Source organism: Emys orbicularis, chromosome 14, assembly GCF_028017835.1.
Source record: "Emys orbicularis isolate rEmyOrb1 chromosome 14, rEmyOrb1.hap1, whole genome shotgun sequence".
NCBI lineage: Eukaryota > Metazoa > Chordata > Testudines > Emydidae > Emys > Emys orbicularis.
Genome location: NC_088696.1, coordinates 22559574 through 22575670, shown reverse-complemented (window position 1 = coordinate 22575670; position 16097 = coordinate 22559574). Strand labels below are relative to the sequence as shown.

General features: G+C 38.3%; 1 protein-coding gene across 1 annotated transcript in view; it reads left to right on the top strand.

Moving 5' to 3' along the window:
* The window catches only part of ZNF536 (zinc finger protein 536), a 226591-nt gene extending 213130 nt beyond the window's left edge, over window positions 1-13461 (top strand). Inside the window, exon 4 of the mRNA XM_065416755.1 lies at window positions 13226-13461. Within this exon, the coding sequence (XP_065272827.1) occupies window positions 13226-13461 (236 nt within the window). The remainder of the gene's footprint in view (window positions 1-13225) is intronic.
* Window positions 13462-16097: the final 2636 nt, after the last annotated feature.

Below are 16097 nucleotides of genomic sequence, written 5' to 3'. Positions count from 1 at the left end.
GTATCATGCAAGGTACAGTATTTAGAAGAACTCTGTATTGATCAGTTATTTATATTAAAGAACAAAATGGTATCTACCTCTGAGACCACATATCTCCTTTGCCACACTTCCTTAGCTGCAATCTGCCCAGACAGTCAAACCGGAGTGATAGAAAGAAAGGGGATGTGTTAGCAGTGTATAATCCATCCTTGACTTTGGAATTCACTCCCACCCTTTGTCTGAATTAGCCAGAACCTACAGATCTTTAGGGACAGTGAATTGCCCATCTATTCCTTCTGGCCTTTGGTGAAAGAGAAAATTATTGTGAGAGTGGTGACATGGGGGAGGAATGAAAGTTTATATTTTTTGCCTGGCCACTGTGGGAATTATAAATTTTCACAACAGTTGCCTTTCTAAATTTTGTCCAGGATAGCTTACCATCTAGTACCCTTAATAAGAACTCTTTGATCTATTTGTGTATATAAACCAAAATGAATAAATTTGAACATCTATTTAAATTTAATTAAATCTACCAAAGCATTGGACAATCAGAATTACGGCTGACATTCCAGGCTCAGCGAATGACATAATTCCCACTAACTTCATTTGGGGTACTCTCGGGCATTTTGCTCTTAACTCACACTGTTGTGTCAAAAGCAAAATGGCGTGCTATTGTGCACAAAAATGTTGCATTACACCAGATATATAGACAATTTGGCAGGCAATTTAAAATACTTAAGCCTTTGTTTTGTGAAGTCCCAAGTATTTATTTGGGGAGACTGTGTTGTGTTGTGCTGTGTGCAATGTGTCATACAATGTTCAATACATATTTGAAAGAAACTGTAGAGAGTTGAGAACATACTCCCACCTGTAGAAAAAATATTTTATACCAAATAATAACTATTCTTTTCCCAAGCTGAATGTACCAGTTTCTTCCACAAGAGATGATTTTGTATCTGTTTCTATTCTTAAATCAGACATTCCTGTTTTAAAAATCTTACTCTGTGAAAAAATTATTTTTTATTGTCAGGTGATCTTTTCAAGGAATATGAAATACAGTCTGCATTTAACCACGGGCAATTTAATCTAGCTATTTCTGGAATTTAGATTACTCAACACAGTATACAAACTCCTCTGTCTTAGTGCATCCATTTTCATATAATAAATATTTATATTTTTATTACCATCATCAATAGATAACATGTTAATGAAGGTAAAAATGGTAAAATTAGAGATGTTTCTTCTCATGTTTGATGATTGATTTGATTAATGATTTGAAAGCATAAATATGAAGGAAAATGATAGAATTTGCTAATTGTTTCTGTTTATTAAGAGTGACTTCACATCCACGTGAGGTTTAGCTTCTGTCTGACACTGATTTGAAATTAATAGACAGCAAGTTTATAACAGTCAAAAGGAAGTACTTCTTCATTGCCAGGTGATGTTGTGAAGGCCAAAATTCTAACTGCATTCAAAAAAAAATTAGATAAGTTTATGGCTATAAACCAAGATGGTCAGGGATGCAACCCCACGTATTAAGTCTCTGACTTCCAGATGCTGGGACCGGACCAAAGTGGAGGGATCACTCAATAATTGCCCTGTTCTGTTCATTTCCTCTGAAGCATCTGGCACTGGCCCTTGTCAGAAGACAGGATACTGGGCTAGATGGACCATTGGTCTAACCTAGTATGGCCATTCTTACATTGTTATGATTTACTTCTGGCTGTTTTACATATGGAGTTGTTTACTTTCTTTTTCTTCTTTTGGTCTCCATGGCCCACCAGTGTCACAACAACTGTTTTCCTGCATATAAAAGCCAGGGCCAGCATTAGGGGGTGAAAGTAAAATTGAACTCTCACCGGTACGGGGGCCGACTCCGGCTCCCAGAAGGGGCGGGGCCTCAGGCAGAAGGGGCAGGGCTGGGGGTCAGTGTTTGCCAGCCCCAGGGCAGCTGCTCCTTTTGCCTGTCGGTGGCCTGGGGAGGGAGGGCAATGATGTTCAAGTGCTGCCATGGCAGCACTTTAAGCAGGGTCCTTTGCCGCGGCACCGCTTTAAAGTCAGCTGTACGGGCTGGTACCAGCGGCTATTTTTAACCGGTACGCCATACCAGCCCGTACCACCTTACTTTCACCCCTGGGGGTAGCCAGCACGGCAACTGACTGGGGCCCCATGTCACAGGGTTCCCCACAAAGCTAAGTTGCTCAGCCTTTGGCTTCAGTCCCAGGTGTAGGGCTGGGAGCCCTTGACTTCAGCTCCACACTTCGAGGCTCCAGCTTTCTGCCCTGGGCCCCAGCAAGTCTAACACTAGCCCTGCTTTGCAGCCCCCCTGAAATCTGCTCGTGCCCCCCTAGGGGCCCCGGACCACCGGTTGAGAATCATTGACCTAAGATACACATTGAATTGTTGCTTTAAATTCCATTTTTGTAACATAGCTTGTTTCTTTTAATGGTGCAATGAAAGGAATTCAGTGTTAACATTAGCACTTTCCTGGCTTCTTTAGGCTTATAATATACCTTTAAGATTATTAAATAGTGAACTGAAATGCTTTTCAGAAGTACTAAACTCTGTTTAAGATCCCAAATCATGCATAGACTGCGCCTTTATTTGGATTTTGAGGGAGCCAAGTAGGTACCTGAGAGTATAATTTGGTCCATCATGTAGATTTTAACATTACAAATACATTTAAAAACTAATAATGAATTTTGTTTTCTTACTTTGCTTGTTTCCCCTGCTACAACCAATGACAACTTTACCATCTTTGAGAGCCTGAGGCTATACATTTTTATGCTTTTACTCAAGTGAGTAGGCCCATTAGGCCATTTTCTTAGCTTCAAGCACAAGTGAGGAAGTGACACAAAGGTGCTCTTTGTGCCCTTCCCCAAAACTTGGGGTCACGTGAAACACTTCCCTGTGCAGGGGAGATCCTTCAGTAGTTGCTAACCTGACACTAAGGCTATTCTGCACTCTGTATGCATTAACATTGTGGCTAAACTCTGACTGAATCATGTCCTTAGTGTGCCTCCCACCATCGGTAGTCTCTCTGGCTGTTCTTAAGAGTGTTTGCAGAATCAAACCCTATAGTAACACAGGAAATTCAGCTTGAGTAGTGTCTGAGATGTCATCAAGCATTGCAGGTAAAGCACAGAACCCCGAGCTCCAGTCATGACAGGTGAAAACTTTTCCAATCATTTCTAAAATTCATTTGTTTGTACTTCTTTGTCTACACTTGTATTCTGTCAATTGTTTAGAATATCAGACAGTTCTCTTAATTTAAAAGCTTGTCTGTTCAACATTACATTTACATTGAATTTAATTTCTTTGTTGTAATTTAATAAATGAAAAATCATTTCATGGTATGTTGTTATGTATCCAAAAGAGTTGGGTAAATAATAACATTCCATGAGTTGTTCCAGGGCCTGTGTGTGGTTAAATATATAGTCAGAAATTTTGGGAAACTTTTATTGCATGTATCAATCTGATTGTAGCAGTTCTAATCTGTCTGGTATTCAGGGAGTTTTATAAATGCATAGTGTGAGACCAATAAAGTGGAATGGTTCAGTCAGAGCCATTATTGTCTATTGGACAAATACATGTATTCAGCTTTTATCCATCCATATTATTATGCACACAATTGGAATGGCTGCTTTAGAGCCATTTTGGTCTATTGGGTAATACAGACCGTATTTAGGATGTTTGCTGTGAATAGTAAAAATCTTTATCAATATTTGTGGGTAAAAAAATGGAATGCACAAGAGTAGTAGCCAATTTTTAAATGAAAATATTTTTCCCTTTTCAAATTTTTGTTTGCATACTATACTGCTGTCACCTTAAAATGGTAGCAGGCATTTAGTTCTTTTGAAACGCCAAACTGTGAGAGCCATGAAGATGCATTATGCAATTACTTCCAAGCTGATGGTCACAGGGATTGCCAGGGAGTCATTCAGAAAGGTTGTCCTGTCAGGCAGAAACCATATGGCCACCATCTTGGAATTGTTCCTTCTGATGGCAAATGCCCATGGGTATATTTAAATCACGATTCTACCTCTGATATGGATTTTCGTGGGAAACAAAGATTTAAAAGCAGCTGTTCTTGGTAGAAATGATTTTTAAGTTGGTGGCAAGAAGAACCTACATTTGGGCTGGTCAGGAGCATGTTCTAAGTTTGTTTGTTTCCTTGATGTGTTTTCTTGGCATCTGGTCAAATACGCTTCTGAACATTAAAAACCTTTCTCTATATGCATCTACTGGTGCTTGCTACCTCCCGCTTGAAATTCTAACTGTACCTAAATGGGAATCAGTAGGTTCCTTTATTTGCTCCTAGCAACTGTAGAGCACATTTCCAGTTGGAAATCCAACTATATCAACAACAAACAGAGCAAATTATGGTCCAGTCCATTTCAACAATTCCCTTTTGACATCTATCCATGGGTACTCCATTAGCAGAGTATCCAAGTGTCCCACACTTTTTAATGGATATCCTCACAACACTACTGTGAGGTAGGGCAGTGCTGTAATCCCCATTTCACAAATAGGGAACTGAGGCACAGAGAGACTAAGTGACTTGGTCAAGGTCACTCAGAAAATCTGTGGCAGAGCAGGGAATTGAACACAGGTCTCTGGAGTCTTAGTATCCTAATAACTGGACCATCCTTCTTCTTCTCCTAGAGGAAAATTAAAGTAGACTTTACAAATACAAAAAGAGCATGACATGTCTTCCATTGTCATGACTCAAAAAACGTAAAGTGACCTAATAAGGTGGTCATCTGTAAGAGGTGATGGGACTTATTGTCAAGTTTCACCAAAAAGCATGTACTTACAGTAAAGAAGAAACTTGAAATTAACTTATCATAACACATGGTAATAATGTTACAAGGTTTCAGAACCATCGGCCACCTAATGAGAAACACTCAGAGCATTCTGTCATATGAACATTGTCATTTTTGCATTTTAAGGGAACAAATGTCATATTTAGTAAACATTTTTCTCAGGATTTAATTATAATTTATAGTACATTGCACAGCATTTGTTTTCCATTCATCATTATATTTTTCTTCATCCTTTTCTCTACGTTTATAAGTAAAATTGTGTGTATGCAGTTGTCTCTCTTTCCCTGTGTGTATATATGTACACATATGCAATATAATAAAAAGTAGTGTAGTGGGGACAACAGACGGCTTGTGCGTATGATGTATTATTGGCATTTTTCTTTCAAATTACTGATTTCTTGTTGCTTTGGGAGAAAGCCATGATTTTGCTGCTATTAGTACTCTCTTAACAATCTGGAATAAATTCCTGATCTTATCCATGTGACTAATCCAATGCCCATTTTAACATTTTAATGCAAACCCTTACATATGTGCCTGTAATACCACAAAATAAGATGTTTCTTTGTGGAAAATTTTCTAGAATTTGGATGCCAATCAAATATTTTTAGGAGTGGAGAATAAATGCAGCTTCACCATGTAAATGATTTTTTTCAATGAAAAATACTTCAGCATTCATCTCTTTTTCTCTCACTCTCCTGTTTGTGTGAATCTTAAATAATAGATCCATATCGAAGTTGGTAAATTAGCAACTATCAGCAGTGTACAGTCAGTAACCTGATTATACTGATATTGAGGTTTTTATGTGCGACAGTGGCACAGTTTGATTTTTAAAGATATACCAATGCAAAATGGGTTTGGCAAACAACTCACTGACAAACCCTCAGTTCCAGCTGTAGACATCGTTGCCCCTATATGGTCATAAAAACCTACTTTGAGATCTGTGCCTTTCTCAAAACCTGCATTTTCAAATTCCATTCCGTTGATGCACCATGTTGGACTGCATCAGTCATGCCATGTTATGAAACCTAACACGATGTGACTGATGCAGGCTGACATTACATGTCACAAAGCAACATATCAGATCATAAATTTGAAACAAAACAAAACAAACATTTTTTTTCTCAAAGTCTAAATTAACAAAGCAACATATTTGTTTAAAAGGCAGAAGAATCTAAAGAGTTGGAATTTTTTCTTTATATTTGCTAGTTCTTTTTCAAGACCAGAATGTTCATCCTGTCCAAGCTCTGTATTCTTCCCAGGGCAGACGCACAAACTGGGACAGCCCAAGTCTGAGTCCTACGCCCAAAACCTCAAGGTATTTAGATGCCTAACTAATTTCAATGGGAGTTAGACACCTAAATACCTTTGAGGATCTTGGCCTTAGTGCTTTCTCCACTTCTAAGTTTGGACCTACAAGGTTCCAAGTGCTGTCAACTCCCATTGGCCTCAGTGGATGTTGAGAGTACTTGTCATCTCTCAGGGGCACTCTGCATCTTCCACAACTGCTTCCCGGCACCATTACTCCAATTATAGTCGATCCTTCCTGTTTTTCTTTTGTAGCTCCATCGCTTTACAATCTCTGCTCTCAGTCCACAGGGTTGAAAGGTCTTCAGACACTGAAGTGCAAGCAATGTAGTGTGCTACTCTACCACCAGGTTGTTTGAGTTGTAAGCAATATAGTGTCCTCCGACTCCTCCTTCATATCTGAGAAGGATACTCCATAATTTGCTCTCCATGCTGGCCTGCCTCTAACCTGATTCTCCCACACTGCAACACAATGCATTACACATTATCTTCTGAACCATCAGGCAGGGTTCTTTTTCTTAAAGGGCTTTCAAATAATTTTATTGGAAGATATATAGAAGGTAGAATACGTATGACCTATAACTTGCAAAGAAAGAACCCACCAACCACCACTAGATAAAACATTATAAATTTATTGCCAACTTATCTAGGAAGGGTTATTTTAAGAACCTGCTGCCCACAACAAGTTTTGAGCCGTAATTAATGGATGGGTTACCCAAGAGAAATGGGCATTTTCCTTTGTCCCTTAGTTACAAGCAAATTGCAGATATTGTTATCTTTGCAAGTAAGAATAATCTCTGGTTTTTGTACTACTTCTGCTGTAAACAATGTTCCTCTTGCTTTCCTTTGACCCTCACTCTGTATACATATTTATATATTATTCATACTGGATTAAAAATGAATGTGCTCTTTACCACAGTTGTACTGTATTGTGACAATACAAATTAACTTATTGTGTACTTACTTTTCATATGGCAGTGATGTGAAATTTTGATGGCCTCAAAAAGTAAGCAATAGAAAAAAGACAACGTTGAACAGAATCCATTTAGGTGCATTTTATATGGTCTTATTTGTTAAATTTTGTTGAATTAATAAATTATGTTCCCCATATACAGTTGCACAGTTTTGAACCTTTTGTGATACTGAATGGAATGAGGGTTTTTTTTTACAAATACTCCTTGCTTTGTGAATTCTTTGTTTAAATATTACTTTAATGGATCAGTGTATGAATTGGTATTACTATTTTTAATGATCAGTACTTATGGTCAAGCTAATACCCGAAAGAACTGATAAATGACATCACATTTTGTAGGCATGGCTAGTGTGTTGTTTGTTATTCATGTTGCCTATACTTCCTATTATAAGACTCTGTTTGCAGTTTCTTATAACTTGCCAAACCTTTTAACCATTTGAGCTGAATTCCTCCATTCTAGGTGTCTGCTTCAGGTGGAATATTTTGGAAAATTTCAACCAAACCAGTTCAGCCATTTCTGAGAGCAAGGCTAAGAAAAATACATTGTTTTGCCAGTGTTTAAAAAAAAAAAAAAAGAAAAAGAAAAGTGGTGACCTTTTTTTGAAAAGCTCTGGGACCCCTCTTGCTTTGGAGCAGGGATTTGAAATTTGTCAGTGGGTGGCCTTTGTATCAGGGACATGCCTTTTGCCATCCTGTGCAAATCTGCCCTAATTTGACAATGTTCTACGCTTTTTAAAAATCATGATTTGCACATGCTCAGCAGAGACTTCTTAGATTTCAGCAGTTAAGTTCTGCAAAAGATTCTGGCCACACTGGGCATGCTCCCACCCAGAATGGAACCAAAGTCAGATCTGTGGTGGGGTTAGAGGGGGAAGTAGACTGGAACAAGGAGCCTGTGGGACAGAAGGGACAGAAACCAGGACTGGAAGCTGGTGGAGACAACTGGGAGTTGAATTGGAGGGATACTGGGACTATCTGGGCAAGGAGACTGGGACTGGGATCCAGGGGGGATTGTGACGAGTTAGGCCAGGAGATTGAGATGAGGATCTGAAAAAGATGGACTGCAACTGGTTGGGCAAGGATACTGGGGCCAGGGAATGAAATGGGTTGGGGGACTAAAATTGGATGAGGAGCCAGAGGGGGATACTATCCCTAGTTTGGCAAGGAGACTGGGATTGAGAACCAGTGGGATGAGAAGTAAAGAGATGAAGGGGGAGGGGAGATAGATTTGATAAGGACTGAGATGCAGGGAGAACTGAGCCTGGGACTAGGAGTAGGGGAAATTGGGACAGGGAGGGTGAGTCAGGAGGGGTGAGACTAGATTTGCTGGCTAAGGAGACTGGGATGAGAAGCCTGCTGTGTGGAGACTGGGACTGGCTAGTTGAAGAAATAGAGCTGGGATGAGGAACAAGAAGTGGGGAAGAGAGGACTAGGACAAGGGACAGGTTGGAGGGGCAGAGCAGAAAGGGTCATGAAAAAAGGAAATGAGCAGAAGAATCCCACTAGATCCACTCAATTTCAGAGCCTGAACTGGAACATAAGATTCCTGAGCCTCACCATTCCTCTGAGGTCAACAAATATCTAAGAAACCAGCTGTCCCTCTCTAAATGCTGGTCCACAAAGAGGATGTCAACCTACTACTGCTGTCAGTTATTCTGTTAGCTCAAGTGGCAGAGGTCTGTGCGGTGGATCTAAAGGCCCCAACTCTGTTGGTGTTGGTTCATGATGCTACATGATAGAATTTCTGTGGGGTTTTTTTCATTTTGCTTGTTAAAACAAAGGGACTTATTAGGGTTGCAAAGTCAAACACTAAAAAGTTATGAAATGCCAGAATTAAGGTTGCTTTTACAACCTTGTGCATATGCATTATGATACAGTCTTTAATTACATGATCACATAATTTTTTTCCCACAAGACCCCTGCCTCATTCAATGCACAGGTTGGAGCTGCTTTGGGGATGAATCAGGGTTGAATAAGAGGCTGTTGTCTGTAGGACTCCGGCCTCATTTGTTGCAGAAGTTGGAAGGTATATAGTGAATGCAAAAGATTCACAAAGGATTGCAGGAGGAGATGGGGTGGTCTCATGGTTAAGGCAGTTGATTGCTGCCTTGGAGGAACTAGATTCTATCCCTGTCTGTGCCACAGAGCTCCTGTGTCATTCTAGGCAAGTCACTTAAACCAGTTTTCTCAACAAATTATTGCTAATTGGGTGTCTGACGTGAGACATTGGGGTCTGGTTTGCAGAAGCGCTGCACACTCATCGCCACAACTGAAGTCAAAGGAAGCTGTACTCTGAACATGTGAAGCGCTATATAATGCTAAGCACTCTGAAAAGTAAGGTCTTAGATGTCTCAAATTGGACACCCAAAATTAGTTGATACTTTTGACCTTAATCTCTTTGTGCCTCTATTCCCCATCTGTAAAATGAGAATACGACCACCCCCTCAACTCACAGGGGTGTTGTGATTCATTCATATTTGTGATACACTCAGATACTGTAGTGATGAGCACCATAGAAAAGCCCATGAGAAAATTAATAATTCAGTCTTCAGAGCAGGGTTTGAAAAGTGTGCCATGAATGAGGCCTATGGCTGGACATTGAGCAGTGAAAATAAAACGAAATATTGAATAGCTACTCATTAAGTGAGCACCATCCCTTCTGTGCACTGAATTAGGCAGAGTTCCTGTGGAAAAAATAGTCTGTGATCATGTTGTTAAAGACTGTATTGTAATGCAGACACACAAGGGGGCTGAATTAAGGTTGCAAAGGCAACTTTAATTCTGGCATTTCCCAACTTTTTGACTGCTTGACTTTGCAACCTTAATAATGTTCATTTAACATAGGGCTTTTTGTGTGTGCTTGTAATATACAAACTGAAGTTTGCAGAAATATAATTTGGTATCTGGTTGCAATGCTTTAAATCAGTTAAAATGTAATGGATGGATGAATAGAAGTATGTTAGGGGAAAGAAAGGTAACCTTCTCTTAACAGGAGGTAAAGAAACCGGTAACAGTGTTCTACGTTGGTCTGATCCAAAGCCCACTGAAGACAATTTAAAGACTCTCATTGACTTTAATGGGTTTTGGATGAGGCCCCCATTATGACAGTATTAGTCTATGCAATTTTAAGTGTTCTTATATGAAACCTTTGCAGACACTAGACTGTTTATAGCAAATTAGCTTTACTAATATATAGAGACTTCATTATACTGATGTTTTCACTTGTATTTACAGCTACTATATATCCTAAAATATAAATTCACTACAACGCAGTAATGGCTAATTTATTCACTATAGGAAGAATTTGTTTTACATGCATTTTGTGACAAACATTTTGTCAGTGAATAAATTCCAGTGGTCCTTTTAATCAGATAGGATGACCTCATTTCCATAAAGGAATCTGACAACAGGCACATAGTGTAGTCTTATGGTGATATCAAGGAACTTGGTGTCAGGAGATATGCATTTGATTGTTGACTGCAAAGACTTCCCATGTGACCTTGGGCAAGTCACTTAATCTCTCTGTAAATTAGTTTCCTCATCTGTAACAGAGAGTAATAATACTTACCCACCTCTCTATATGCTTTGAGATCCTGAGATGGAAGGTACTGTGTGTGTGTGTGTGTGTGTGTGTGTGTGTGTGTGTGTGTATATATACATACACACATATATTGATATATATAAAATATCAATCAATCAACATATTACTTATCATCAGCAAATAAAGGATCCAGGATTTTCAGTATAGGTTCTGCCTTCAGTTTAAAATACACATACTGTGATCCTCAGCATAAACCACCAGATGAACAAACAAAGGAATTTTTAAAATCAAAACTACAAACACCCTTGCCAGGATAAAATAGACCAAACTCAGACATTATTACTGAGGTCTCTTTCCAAGGTGCAATGTTTCCTTCTATGAACTGAAGGGATAATTGTGAAATGGAATGATTTTATTGGACCTTTCTTCTGAGTTTTGCAACCTACCTTAGAATTTCCAAAACAATGCAAATCATATTTTCAGTGAATCTCCTTCTTTATACCCATTCAGTTTTGCACCCATTTTCTGTGCACAAAAGTGGATTGTGGAAGAATATAACTGATACTTTCAAACACGTTGTGAGTGCAGTTATGGACATATAGTCCTTTGGATTTAAGGGACTGATCCTGAAATGCATTGAATAGGTCTTGTAATCTCTTCCTTGACCTCTGTTTCTAGTCCTCCTGCTGAAATTCCTCTGTGAAATTCCTGACCCATTCCTATTTCTATAACTACTTATTCCTAATTTTATTCATTATGTTCCCGATTACTTTTTCCAAGATGAAATTTTCCTTGGAAATTTTCCCTTGTTAAGACTAATGATTTCTGGGTTTCATCTCTTTTCCCTGAGTACCTTGTCTGGAAGGTTTCCCTTCATCTCCCTATCTGAGGCGCAGAAGAACCTTGAGACTTAGGTAGAAACCAGCTTACTGTGTCCTATGGATCCATTTAGGCAAATGTAAATATTTTGTATTCTGGAGCAGGACTCTGTCCTCACGTAACTGACATCAATTCATTGATGATGAGCAGGCATCTCCTCCATACACAAATGTCGTATCCCTGCTTGAAGAAACATGCCCATAGGTCTCTGTTCTGGGTACAACACTTCGCTCCTCCTGAGGAGCAGCTAGAATCTTGTGTGTGGACTCAGTCTTCAGGTGCTAATTCCCACTTTTTCCATTAAAAATAGTGGGTTGTTTTAGGGGCCCGAGCACTCTAGATCAGCTGATGACATCTCTTACATGGAGTGAGTTTTCCTGACCACACACCATCCAGAACACCACCAGTGTAATCCCGGTGTCACTTCAGACCTCTTTCTCTAATGGGAATAACGTCTGACCAGGCTACACAGCTTCCACTTACTTATGTAAAACTAACTTGATAACACCTAAATGATGATTGGCCACAGCTCACCTGCCTGTGACATTTCTCGAGCTAAGCACTCTTGGCCCCTTCCCACACTATGTGCACTGCAGTGCTTTCACACCTACAGTACTTTACTACTACTCCTTCTGCTTCATAGGTAGTATGTAGTATAGAAACAGGAGATGGGAAAAAGTGCTCTTCTAATGTGGATATTGGATATTGTTTTTCACTTGTCCTGGATTTATGTAGATGGTCTGGCACATTTATTTATTCATTTATTTGAGCAAATTAAAGCAAGCTAAGCGCATTTGACCTCAGATGGTCCTGGTTTAAGTTAATTTGAGAGACAAAGCTCATAAAGTTCCAGTAAAACACATCAACAACTTCCCAGCATAGGTTGAAATGTGATTGCTGAAACATAACCTCCAATACCAGATACAGCACCAAGATTCTAAGTCACAATAATATGAAAAATAATGTAAAGCACATTGCAAGACTGACTAAAAAGAGCTGTGTTTCATTCATGCCTTTTTTTCAGTCACTATTTCAAACACAAGCATACATCAGGTTCTGTGTAGTAACATTCCTTTTCTAATCTAGATTGGATATTTTATTTTTAAGTTAGCTATAGTTTTGAGCCTCCATCCAGCAAACACTCATGCACCTACATAACGTTACTCACATGAGTAGTCCCAATGCAGTGAAGTTACACATATGTGTAAGTATTTGCAGGGTTGAGGGCTTGCTTATCTCAATCCATTATTGCTATCCATTCAGAAAAACACAAAACAACACAACAACTCCATGTGCATAAAATGAAACATACAATGTTATCCTCAGAAACCCACCCAAAGACAAAGTATGTTTATTAGAGTGGGGTCTGCACATTGTCATTCGTGCATTGCTCTAGATAATCAACAAATATAAAAGAACCTATTATATGGTTAACTTTATTTGCAAGTGTTCAGACTGGATCACAGAGTGAATGCTTAACAATTATGTTAACGAAGGGAGGGGGGATGGCTTAGTTTTCTTTAATGTCCCAGAAAAAGAGTTTTTAACAATACAGTTTGTATGAATAGAACTCAACAAAAGCACTATGAATTTCTTATTGTTGCTCAATGCATGCAGCACTTCCTTATAGCCGTATTTCTTTGTTACACTTTGCAAAGAACTGGCTTGCAGTGAAAATGTAAATATGAGGAAAAACTAACCAGACTTTTGTCTGTCATGCAGGTCATAGGCCTTTCCAGTGTCGATACTGCCCATACAGTGCCTCTCAGAAGGGAAATCTGAAGACCCATGTTCTTTGTGTCCATCGCATGCCTTTTGACAACAGCCAGTATCCAGATCGCAGGTTCAAGCGCTCCAGAGTTGACTCCGAGGCTTCTGGGAATTTAGAGGAACCTGCAGCTGTCAAACCTGGGAGCTCAGCAGAGCTAACAGAGGAGGGCAGCAAGGCCCAAGAGTAATGCAGCTGAACAAATCAATCTGTATATTGCAATATTATTTTACACAGTTCTTAGGTATGCATTTGGGTAAGAGTTTGATAACTGCATTCCAAGGAAAAGAATTGTGTACAAATTCCCAGTGGTGTAGAGGATGGTTAAAACATTTAAATATATATATATATATATATATATATATATATATATATATACACGTATATATTACAAAAAGAAAAAAATAATTCCCAGCCCTTGAAAATGGCTGCTAAACTGTTACCTGGCAACAAGTACTTCCAAACAATGTAGGTGGGATAATAAAGTGATTTTAAAATGTTAGGAGGTCATTAGTTATTTAAAAAGCAGAGCGATTTCAAACTTCAAAGTGGTCTTTGTCCAAAAATAATGCTCTTAACAGAAAAATGATACCGTCTAAATGATTTAGTGTTGCCTTGAAGATTGAGGGGCTGTGTTTTCATTGTTGAAAACACCTTTATAATATGACACCAGCTGCTGTCATTTGCCTAGCATAGTAATGAGATGTGTTGGTAGACTGCCATGGTGCCAGTCTGACTGGAGCTGTCATTGCAGAGAAAATCAATTCAAGTGGTGTTGCAACTGCACTATAGGAGAAATCTTAGACGGCCCATAAGCTGGGGTCAGTACTGACCTATATTGGAAAGGATTGTGATATTACATTTTCAGTTTTTTTTTAATATACAGCCAAATGAATCAATGGTTAGAAAGAATCTGAAGACCAATGTGTGATTGCAGATTGGTTGTGTAATTCCATTTTTTTTAGATCAACTTTCAGTATTGAGGGAAATTCTTTTATTCTTTTCTTTATTGTTGATGAAGAAGTAGGTTGCTGTAAAAGTAGAAGTACAATATATAAAAAAAACATTGTTTAGTGAAACTAGTCAACCTTATCTGTAGAAGGTGCTGGTGAGAAACAGAATATTATTAACTAGCGGGTTGGTTTCTTTTTCTTTCTTTTCTTTCTTTTTTTACTTGAATGAAGGATTCCCCAGTCATGGTTAGTTTTCATTTGTTAGGTTTTATAAGTGTTACAGACATAGTGCAGGAGTTTCTTCTGGAGCAAGCTCTTATAAAGTAGCTTGACCTAAAATATGAATCCAAACATCCTGCTCTTTGTCTCTAATGAAGAAAAGTGTTTTTGCTAATATTTCTTTGTTTTTGTAAAACAAATGTGTTCTATATTTTTGCAGATTTTAGCTTTTCTACTGATTGGATCCTCCAAATTTATTAAGTTCTTTGCCATATAGGAAGCTTTTGAGAGACTACAATGAAACACACAATAAAAACAAAAAGTAAGAATAATAGGTAATGGTTTATTCTTAAATCTGCTTGAATGGCATAAAATTTTAGCCTTTTAATGTACTTCCTTTGATAGAAGCAAAATCGGTGCTGTTTATCTGTTTATTATGATAGTAGAGAAGTATTAACTTCTTCTAAAACAAAATAATCCAGACTTTAAAAAAAAAAGTCAATATTTCTTTGCAGGCTGGGAGCACAGAGTAAAACCCCAGGGCCTTAAAACTTCAGCTCTGCCTAAAGCAGTTTACAAAAAATACTAAACTGCAATCAATGTAAATAAAATTCTTAGCGCTATCCTGAGACTGGAAAAAAAAATCTCAGGCTAATAAGGAATACGGTTTGCATATGCTGTCGGAAAGGATGTCATCCAACTGAAGTTTCAGTTTAAATGAGGTCACTGTGTAACTTGGACCCATCTGGCACAGAGCAAGCTGCTTTTCTTGTTTTTCTAGAATAGTTCTCACTGCCTTACTTAAATCGAGTTGATAAACTTAATGCAACTGTTTCTATGATCCTAGATAAAGGATTGAAATGTTATTGAAAACTTTCTGACTGTAGTAAGCTTTAGGATTTTAACTGCACTACTGTGTTTGGTGACTGTGTCAGTCGCTTGCTTTTGTGTGTTTGCGCCGCCTTCAATATCTTAGCAAAAAAAAAAAACATCAAAACAAAACAAAAAAAAACAAAAAAACAAAAAAAAGCCCACATTCCATTTCTTGCACTTTTTGAGCTCTTTCAGTATTCTTTTGTGTCTTCTGAGCATTTTCAGATACGACAGGCAATAATTCTGTTTGTGACACTGGAAACATCTCCCGTTCTTTGTGATGTGTGTGTTGATTCCATTTGGTCCGGTGCTACTGTCCCTATTTTCCCCTCTGACATAGACCTTTTTTCCAGAACATTTGTAACTTGTAATACAAACAAGTGACAGCAGCAGTGATGCATTGTCAGTTTCTGAATATCATCATGCTTCTCATATCTAAACATGTCAAGTTTTTTCTCTGTAACTTCTGTAGTCTGTGATACTGGTCATAATACTGTCTACATTCCTACACAAAGAAAAATTTCTATCTTGGAGGAAATCTGAGAATAATAGAGTAGAGGATTTTGTTGCTATGCTTGTAACAATTAGAAAACTTTGTATTTAAAGTTTATTCTTGGTCATTATTTATTATTATAATACATCAGTTGACAGAACTTTATTCTGGTATAGAAGTATTAAAAGTTGTTTTTTCAGCAATGACTGTTTTCTTTCTGCTGTTAGAATAAAAATTGTCTTTGAAGCAGTACAGTTTTATCCAGTGTTTTACGCAATAAAACCTCTA